We start from the raw sequence: 10,483 nt of genomic DNA on the forward strand, positions 1-10,483 counted from the left end.
GGACCAAAATATAACGTTGTGATTGTGAATATGTTTTGTGCTGTGTAATGAAAGAGAGAGAATAATATATGTGTCCCCTATGAACGAGCCATGTTTCATCCAGGGAGGCCTATGATACTATTACAATTTACAGGCTCTTTCTTCAAAATCTCCTCGTTTCAATTAGGACCCGTCCTTCTCAGGTAGCTCTAAGAAAATGGCAGCAGCGTTGTGCTACATGTGTTTCTCTCAATAATGTTTTTATTGTTGTGTCCATGAGAGTACATATGCATTAATATATGGGATCCATATATGCAATGCTAAGAAATTATACTAGTATAATACATGTCACTAAATAAGAACACAGGTATGTAAACAGAAATGAAAAATCAAATAATTAATAAATACTATATATGAAATATATGAATTATAAATAACATAATTATTATATATTCAATTTTTTTAATACGACAAAACATCCATATATATATATTTATATATATTGTTTTAAAAATATTATTATTATTATTATTATTATTAATATTATTATTATTAGTATTATTGGCCAAAATTCTCACTAATAATAATGATGTAGATATGATTAATTACTAAGGCATTACTAAGAGAAAAGTTTAAAGTTTATTATGAGATCATTGATTTGGTGGTCATCTCCATATAGTTGTGTGAGGGATATTTGTTGAATTTAATTTGAACTACTTTCTTATATAGAGAATAGCCCTAAAATATGTAAGTTCATTATGTCTTACTTAACAAAGTAAGGGGGTCAGGTTAGGGTAGAGAGTGACTCATTTTAAGAGAAAACAACAATAAAATATAGAGATAAGAGAAGAAAGAAAGTTCCATTGTTTAGGTTGCATATCCACTAGGACATTGTTTGTTGAATTTTAACTAGATATTTGTTCATCATTATATCAAGCTTATTTTTGGATAGCAGATTTGTATGATGTAGCGTTTCATATTTAACACTTAGATTGTCGAAAGACAATCTAAAGTGGGAGAAAAATGTCTTGTAGTTAGAATTTTGTTTTGAAATTTTTCTTCTTATTTTTCATTTGTAAGCAATTGTGCTTGATTTGTTATAGTTGATTGTAAACACCGTTTGATGTATCCATTGGAGACTCTCTTGTACCCTTTATTCATTGTAGTGAAGTTTTTCTTTAGTCTAAATGACTTGAAATTTTTACACTTACATTAAGGGAATTTTCATGTTAAAAATTTGTGTCTCTTTATGTCTAGATTATCTGTTATTGTTCTATTTTATTGGTTCTACTCATTAACTCTTGCAAGTAAGGGATTTAATTTTTAATGCATTAATACTTTTTTTAACTCTTGTAAGTAAGAGATTTAATTTTTGCTGCATTAGTACTTTTTTTATTGAGTTATTGTTATTGTGTTATAGTTTCCTCCATCAATGTAGTTGTGTTATGATTTTCTAAAATAATTTAACGCCGAAAGCCCCATAATATTACATACATACACATATATAGTTGTAATCTTAAAGAGTGCTATAGCTAGCCATAAAGTTTACTATAAATAGTGTACAAGTGTGAATAGCTTCTGTTCTACATATTGTATTTCTTTATAGTTTTAACTATTCTTCTATTACTATAATTTTATATAAATTATCTCTTACTCCTTATAAATTATAATTAAAAACGTTACTTATTAGTTTATGCATATAATATTTTTATTTTTTTAGTTCCTTATTATTATAAAAATTAAATGATAAAATTTATAAAATTATATAAATTTAAAAAGAAACAAAACCGATGCGTTCATAAACATAAGTGCAATAATTTTAATTATAAGGACTAAGGAATGAAATAATTTTAATTATAAAGATTAAGAAGTAGAATTCATGAAATTATAGAGATAAAAAAAATATTTAAACCTTCTTTATATATATACTCTGGTTTTTCAATTTCCATATTTTTTAGGACCAAATTTTTCTCCGCACAATATCTTTCCATATTTTTTACAACCAACTTTTTCTCCGCACAATATCCTGCATGATTTCAGTACTTGAATGCGATTTCCATATTGTATTTCCTAGAATCAATAAAAAATAATAATATTATAGATATGACTTTTAAGAATGTTAGGATAATAATCATCAAATTATATGTGGGTATGACAATATCAATTTTTTTTTATATTATTGTGCAACTATTTACTCTCTTTATTTTTTTATTTCTTATACCTAAAACTTTAAATATTTGAAACTTGAAAGCTACATTACATTTGGACTCATGGAAGTCAACTTAATCTACTCTTTGTTAACAGGGTAATAATAAAGTTATAACCCAAGGCCTCATATAAATTACGACTTCATTATTAGGCCCACTTAATTTTGTAATAGGAGCAATGGAGATAATAGCTTATAAAAATAAGTTTCATAAATTATTTTGAAGTATTTTATGAAAATTAGAAGAAGCAACTTATTTCTCCAAAGTCCTAATAAAGAATTACAACCATAATTGGCCACATTATTTACCAATATTTTCCAGAAGCCTCGGAGGACCTGGATGACGCATGGAGATAACAAATCTTTGATTTTATCAACCTCCTTGTGGGCATGGATTTCATTCACCTATTTTAGTAGCATGTAAAAATTAAAAAAAAATGTGTAAAAAAGAAGAAGAAAGTAGCAAATTAAAAGTTGGAAGAATAAAATTAGAAAATTAAAAAAAAAAACTATAATATTTTATATTTTAAAAAAAAAATTAAGGAGGTGTATTTATAAAAAAAAAGAGGTGTATATATCATCTAATATGAATCCAAGAACTCTTAAACGCGATCAATTAATACATTGAGAAATGACCCCAAAATCCATTCATATAGTCAACGAGCCCACCAAAAGAAATATCCATATAAGAGGGAATTCCTGCATCCAGTTTATTATATTATATATGTTCTAGAACGTCCATTCCAAAACAACAATGATGGTACTGGAAGGAAGCAATAAGATGGGTAAAGAAAGCATTTCTCCACGTAAGAATTTAAAAGAATATAACTTTTCTTACACTACTTCTACTGATCCAGCCCAAAACAAATGTAAAAGAGGCCTAAATGAGTATCTTCATGGCCCAAAAAAGATGGCCTGCTCCTTCTTTTGGCCAACTGACCATTTGTATGACCCAAACGTAAGAATTTTGATGGTTGTCCATAATGTTTCAACTCAATTTCTAAACGATATGTATTCGTAAAATAAAATTATTTATATTGATTCGTTTACATGGAAAGTGAAAACATGTAGCATGTTTGAGAAATATTTTTTTTCTATTAGTTCGGTTGTTTTCAATGAAAAAAAAAAATTGTTTAAATTTGTAAACAATTTTTTTTCTTTATAACTGATTTACTACATAAAATCTAATTTTTTAATTGTATTTAAACGAAATTAAACAATTAAAAGTTACTTTTCAACAAATTTTCTCAAACAAAAATTTATTCCGATTAGAATCGATTATAGACATAACCAATTATTAAAATAATAAACAATTTTTACAACTTTGACATACACACTCATGATGTCATAAATTATTGCAAAAGCTTTAGCTGGCTTGATGAGCTTTGACCAGCAAGAGAAAGGAAGCATCATAGTACCCATTTTCCTTAATCTATATCTAGCCTTTTCAGTTCAATTAAAGAAAATCTGACGATGATTGCATCTCATGAATTGGAGCTTTATGGGCTTGCTTCAGTTTTTCCTTCTATTTTTTTTAATCACGTAAAAACATGAGAAATAATAAAAGAAACCTGAATGCCAATTTTTTTTTATACAGTAACAACGACAAAAATTTAAACCTGGGCTAACTACTACTATCGTTAAGCCAAGCCTAATAGCTAATGAGGCTACCCCACTGAAAATTTACATAAACTTACATTAAATATCAACATGGATTATTGAGATAAATTACCGATTCTTATTGAAAATTACAGTGATTCTAATCATCGGAGAATACCATGTTTTGTTTTTTAATAAAACTAGTTTAAAGACGTGTTGGTTGCTCATGTGGCTTGAATTAAAAGGCCAATAAAACATAAGATTGGAGCTAATAAATTAAAACTCGTTTCTTAATGACTTGTGAAAGGGACAGGATTGAGCACAGTACCCATTACCCGGTATCTGGCCAGGTGCATCAAATGCTTAGTTAATTTCGGGATGAAAGATCAATTTTATCGAAGGCTAGTGGCATAAAATTCAAGGGTAGCACAGACATCCAGTTTATGTAGATTACAAAACTTTAAATGCTAAATCTTAAACCCTATACTCTAAAGTCTAAACACAAGAAAAGGAGATACTGTACTAGCAGAGAAAGTCACTTTAAGAAGTGATATGCATCATTTAAAAACACAACCGCTTTTAAGTTCTAAATTCTAACTGCTCCTGTACGTAAATTAATTCAAAAGCTTAAGCTAATCTAGTTTTAGCTTTTACAGTACACTACTGCTTGTAATTTACATTTTTCAGCTTCATGGATTAGAAAAAAAGCTTTTGTAACTAATATTTTGATTACACCTACTACTTTTTTTTTTTTCTAGTGCCCAAATGATCCAGACACATTTTGTCATCCTAATTCGATGCCTTTGGTCATTTTTTGTTCTTGGATTCCCGTCCCATAATTGACAGCAAGAGTCCTCGTGTTCTGTCTCCTAAATCGAAACTAACCTACACACTTGTGAGGAGTTGTTCTAGACGTATAGTTTAATGTGACGTCTTGAGTTTGAGTGATGATTATGCAGTTACTACCTGAAATACTTGAGGGAAAAGTTTTATCATTCATAATAATGCTACCTAATTTTAAAAAGATTGCTTCCTCTCGACGATACATGTTGAAAGTAACTACAATACTTCATCGTTTGCTCACTGGGTTTGAAGCTTCAAACCTTCCAAACCACTCAATGGGTCTTACTCCAATAGTCCAATTGTTAATTGAATTGAATGGAGGAATGGAAAACATAAGTTGTTTTGTGAACAGAGAAGAAAAGGGAATCTGATTTATTTGCAGTTTGTAGGCCTTATCAGTCTATCATATGTTGCTTGTCTGTGTCCACTTTATGCTCTTGAAGGTTCACTTTCTTGTCTGAGGGGAAGCCTTTTTCCCTTTTTCCCTGAACATTAATATGGTGATAGACCTAATCTTGCGATCTTTAAGGAAGAAGTAAGAAACTACTCAAACTAGCTGGTGACTCACGAGTAGATTATATTCCTTTTGCTTTGTGTCAATGCCACAATGAAGATCTTCTTTTACTTTATCCTTTCTCAGTCCTATAAAGCTGTCAAGGGCCAAGGCTATTTGTTCCTTCATGTGTCCTGCAAGATATCTCTCGTGCCTACGTAGTCAAAATTCACTTTCCCTTTAATCATGCACCAGTTTATTTCAACTCTAGAATAATCTAATCTAGAGTACATGTTGTACCACCAATCTACTTAAGTTGTTGAACTTATTGGTCTATATATATCTTTTATAGGTCACTACTTTCTTAGTTCTAGGTGTTTAGCAACTATGGATGGTATTCAAAATGATATGGGGCTTCAACATGGAAACAAGGGGATTCTGAATTGTCCATTATCGGGTTTGAGGACAAGTGTTTCTGAAATGACAGTTAGTTCTGTGTTTAAGGCTATGCCTTCAGGTGTGACTAATCCTTTTCTAGATTCTTCTGCTTGGGATCCTCTTGCTCCATTGGGTCAAACTTTTGGAGGCTCTCTTAGTGAGTTTGTCGATTCATCTCACCCTCCTTTTGTTTTGGAAAACCAGGGAATAAGCAACGAGCCTCACCTTGTTCAATATATATCTGACTCAAATTTTGCTTGCATGGCCCCTAAGGTTCCCTCCTTTGGCCAAACCGGTTCTTATTATATAGCTAACACAGGGTATCACCCAAATCATGATCCGTGTAATGAGCAATCTCAGGTTGAAGGTTCAACTTCTGAAGGAGTTGCACCTGGTGAACATAAAAGAAAGAGAGAACTTGTTTCCATTTCTACTTTCAGTCCAAATAAGGTAGGTCCAATGTGTTATGTTTATATCAAAATCGATTTTGATGTAGAGTGTTTCATTGACTTATTTAGTTGATGAAGCGGATGAATAAAATGCTTTTTAAAAACATTGTTTAATTAGAATGATGAGGGGGAAGCAGTTAAAGATTCTCCTGGAACGAGCTCTGATGATGTGAAGGAACAATATGTAAAGAAACCAAAAGTTGAACAAAACATTATTGCAAATTTCAGTGGAGAAGTTCCCAAGGAAAACTTCATTCATGTGAGAGCCCGAAGAGGTCAAGCTACAAACACTCACAGCCTTGCAGAAAGGGTACCACCATCTTAACATAAATATTTATTATAAGAAACCCAATTTTTATTTGATAAATTAGGAGATATAACACTTTTTGTTAGCAGATAAGGAGAGAAAAGATTAGTGAGCGAATGAGGTTGCTTCAAGAACTTGTTCCAGGATGCGACAAGGTTATTAGAGATGATTGTGTTTGTCACTATTGCTCATCAGACCATGATTATTTCTGGTATGTTAATTTTCTGCTGTCATTGGCTTTCAGATAACAGGTAAAGCGCTGATGCTGGACGAGATTATAAACTATGTGCAATCACTGCAACAACAAGTTGAGGTATGTTACTATTTATGAAATCTAAAAAATAGCAACTTTTCTGTATTTTTTGGACCATATTGGACATTCTATTTATTTTTCAAACTCTAGTTCTGATCTGATTTCCTCACTGTGGACATTCCATTGTCATGATTATTCAATTGCTGGACTTATGGAAATATATTTTGCAGCTTTTGTCCATGAAACTTGCCACTGTAAACCCAGAATTGAATTTTAATGTAGAGCAAATCTGCTCCAAAGATGTAAGTGAAGGTCTTGAAAGATTAATATTTTAGGTTCACTGAAATTTTAGTACAAATTTAATATTTAACCTAATTTGGTTCCTTAATCTCTCATTCTCTAGTCAAATATTGGACTTGGACCAATTGGTGGATATGGTTCTGGCATCAGCTGCACTCATCCATTTCCTTCTAGAAGTCTCCAGGGAGGCATGCCTAACCCATCAACACAATTTCCTCTTATGCCACCGGTAAAGTCTAAAGAGTGAAAATCTCTTGTTTGTGATTTGCAAAAAATTAATTATACATGTATATATGCAGGCTGTTTTGAACCAAAGCTTCGAGCTACAATTCCAGTACAGCTCTTGACAATTAGGGAAACAGTGGTAATACTAACAGGCAGAAACTTCTTTGGGATTTAACACTCCTGCATAATCAATTCCAATTGTGTGTAATTCATTGTCATTTTAAGCAGGATGGTTGTAAACAGAGTTATAGAGTGTGAGATATGTGCCTATTTGAACAGAGTTTGGAATTATTGCCAGATGATTGCACAAATTAACTGAAGTTGGAAGCAGGGATACTAAAAGTATAGGATCTTAATATCTAACTGTTGGTTCTTCAAAATTTTAGCAGAAGATGATTGCTGTCAACTAGTTGTTCACATTGGAAAATGAGGGTACATTTCTATCTAAAAATGTGGGGTACTATTTGGAAGGGTATTTTTTTTTTAATGTAATGAATGAAAAGCTATTTACTGGTTAGTGGTTACTGCATGGAGGAGTAAATGTGTCGGGATCAGGAAGAGATACTGTTTTGAGTGGCACCGGTGCTCTGTTCTTGGATACTTACCGACTGCCCCAATGGATCGTGTCATTCTTTTGTTAAATATTTATTATATGTAATTAAAATTTATAATAAATAATATATATAAATATATATTATGTTTGAATATATAAATTATACATTAAAATTTATATAAATAATTATTTTTAAATATATAAATTATATTTTAGAGATATGATAAATAATATGTATTATATTACAATATTATTTTTGTTTATTGATAATTTATTTAAAAATATTAAAATTTAATTTATAAATAATTATGATTAAAAAAATAATATTAAATAAAAAGTATTAAAAAAATTGATTAATATATTTTTAATAGAAAATTTCTAAAAATAATCTAATATAAAATGAAAATTTATATTAATATATAAAAATTGATTTGGAGACTATATTCATTACGGACATCTTATAAAATAGTGCATGATATATGTTTTTGAATTTTAAAAGATTATTAAATTATATATGGATGGTGCCCGGTTTTTCAATTGTTTTTTAGGGTGTCTTTTGGTATTGATTTAAAGTTTTAAGGTGGATATATATATATATATATATATATATATATATATATATATATATATATATATATATTATTTTGAATTAATGCTATACATAATTGCATTATTTAGTGTTTACAGAAGAGTGATAAGGTGATTCGAGTAGTTTGGGAAAAGACATAAGGTTGGATGGGAGTGATAAGGTAGATGTGAGTTTGAATCCTCTATTTACAACTAATAATTAATAATTAATATTTGTTGATAAAAAAAAATATTTAATGTTTACACATTACACTTTTATAAGAGGATTAGGAATACATATTTAAGAGAAGGTTTAATACATAATTAGATTTGATAGTATAGTATAAGACTTATAAAAATTCTTTTTTATGTAGAACAATAACAATGACAATTGAATCTATGTTTTCATATATTTATCTTTAACTCTTCATCATTATGTTAATCCTAATAGAATATATACTTCTTTTAAAATCAAATATAAAAGAAAAAGAATTAATTCACACACTAATTAAAAAAAAATATATTATTTTAATTAAACTAGCTTATAAATTAGGTTTTTTGACTCAATTAGGATCATTATGGATGCATTTTACATGAATGAGGTCGTTTTCAAATAATATCTCACTTTTGGACAGTCAATGGTAGGTGTCATTGGTCAATCCAATAACACTAATGCCACGTTTTTTCAAAATAAAAATTGGTTTATGAAAGGACATATGACACCATTTTTATGACACTAGAATCACTTGCGTCACTTGTTTATTTTAATATTTGTTTAGGTGACACTAGACCAAAATGAGACATTTATTTATTTGTTAAACTAGTGTCTATGTGATCTGGCATACAACTCCAACATCACAAAATCGACATCATGTATCCTTTCATAAACTAATTTTCATCATAAAAAAATGTGGCATTGGCTCGTTGGGTTGACCAATGAGACCCACCATTAACTATTCCAAAATAAGATATTGTTTGAAAACAACCTCATTCATATAAAATATTTTCATAATAACTTTAATTAAGTTAAAACTGAGAATTTAACCTCATACATTTGAATTTAAAAAAAATAATAAATAGATATTATTAAATCAAATCACTCATAGTATTATATTCTCCAATTAATTAATAAAAAAATTATTATTTAATCTATTTGGAAAAAGTGATGTTACACTAGCTTACCTTTATTTATTTTCATGTGATTATATTTGGTATTGGAGCAGAGATAGGTCTGCAGTGATGTGTAGTAAGATTTCATCACACAAATGATTGTTCTATTAGTTGTTTTGGGCAACTACTCTCATATAACTATTGTATAGAAGTTGCTTGACCAATAATTTAGGACTTATATTTTGCTTTCATTGGATGAATATATGTATACTATATGTACTTATAGTTTTATACTTGTGTTTATATACATGTTATATTGTACGTATCTAGATATAACGAGTATATAATTATAGGTTAAGTTGTTATATTTTCTATTGTTAGTTATGGATTCTATTAAGTGTAATAACAATAGTGGATCGTTAGAGTGATATGATATAATGTCATGTCATCGATTAAAATGTTAATATAATAATCAATGGTTAATTAACAAAGTGAGAAATTCAATTAACATAGTGATAAAATGTGCGAAATTTTTAGAGTTTAAGTGACAAAATTCATAAAATCTTAAAATATGTGACCAAAAAATTATGATAAAACCTAAAAAAAATGCCATTACATTATTACAACAACATATTTAAAATATAAGTGTAACTGTTTTTATTACTAATTTTAAAGTATTACATATGAAAATACAACACTATATTTTAAATACGAGTCCATATTTTTTTTTCTAGACCATACATATTATTGATGCTTTATTTTATTAGTATTATAATATTTAAAGCATAGTTGCATATTTTATATTTGAACTTATATCATTGGTTAAAAATTTTTATGTCAATTGCTCACGTTTTAATATTTTATTAGACATATATTTTATTTTAAAATATACATTGAAAATACTGTAAGAGTTGGTATCACATTTTGTTTTATGAATGATTGAATATGATTTTATGAAGCTGCTAGAAGAATGATGCTGATGGTCTTAAATTTAAACTCTATTATTGTCATAATAATTTTTATGGATAAAAAATCTAAGTTAATGAGATTTTAAGATAGAAATTCATTGACATTAAACAATTTATTACTAAAAATTGAATGATTTAATCACATAAATGAAGATGTTTCAATGAGAAATTAAAATAACATTAATGAAGATAT

General features: G+C 28.7%; 1 protein-coding gene across 1 annotated transcript; it reads left to right on the forward strand.

Annotated features, from left to right (window-relative positions):
* Nucleotides 1-4,394: 4,394 nt before the first annotated feature.
* Nucleotides 4,395-7,616, forward strand: LOC109797849 (transcription factor bHLH74). Its single transcript, XM_020358001.3, has 8 exons — nt 4,395-6,008; nt 6,126-6,317; nt 6,404-6,469; nt 6,559-6,627; nt 6,798-6,869; nt 6,971-7,096; nt 7,167-7,231; nt 7,321-7,616. Exons 1-7 carry the CDS (start codon nt 5,508-5,510, stop codon nt 7,212-7,214), a joined length of 1,074 nt encoding a protein of 357 aa, XP_020213590.1. The 5' UTR covers nt 4,395-5,507; the 3' UTR covers nt 7,215-7,231; nt 7,321-7,616.
* The last annotated feature ends 2,867 nt before the right edge of the window (nt 7,617-10,483 follow it).

The sequence above is a fragment of the Cajanus cajan genome, chromosome 6 (genome assembly GCF_000230855.2).
Source record: "Cajanus cajan strain Asha chromosome 6, NIPB_CcT2T_4, whole genome shotgun sequence".
Lineage (NCBI taxonomy): Eukaryota > Viridiplantae > Streptophyta > Magnoliopsida > Fabales > Fabaceae > Cajanus > Cajanus cajan.

Bases quoted from the DNA above. Each gene is read 5' to 3' on its own strand.
- LOC109797849 (XM_020358001.3), top strand. From the start codon at position 5,508: ATGGATGGTATTCAAAATGATATGGGGCTTCAACATGGAAACAAGGGG. The intron at 6,470-6,558 runs GTTATTAGAGAT...ATTGGCTTTCAG, and splicing joins TTGTTCCAGGATGCGACAAG to ATAACAGGTAAAGCGCTGAT. The intron at 6,870-6,970 runs GTAAGTGAAGGT...CTCATTCTCTAG, and splicing joins AGCAAATCTGCTCCAAAGAT to TCAAATATTGGACTTGGACC.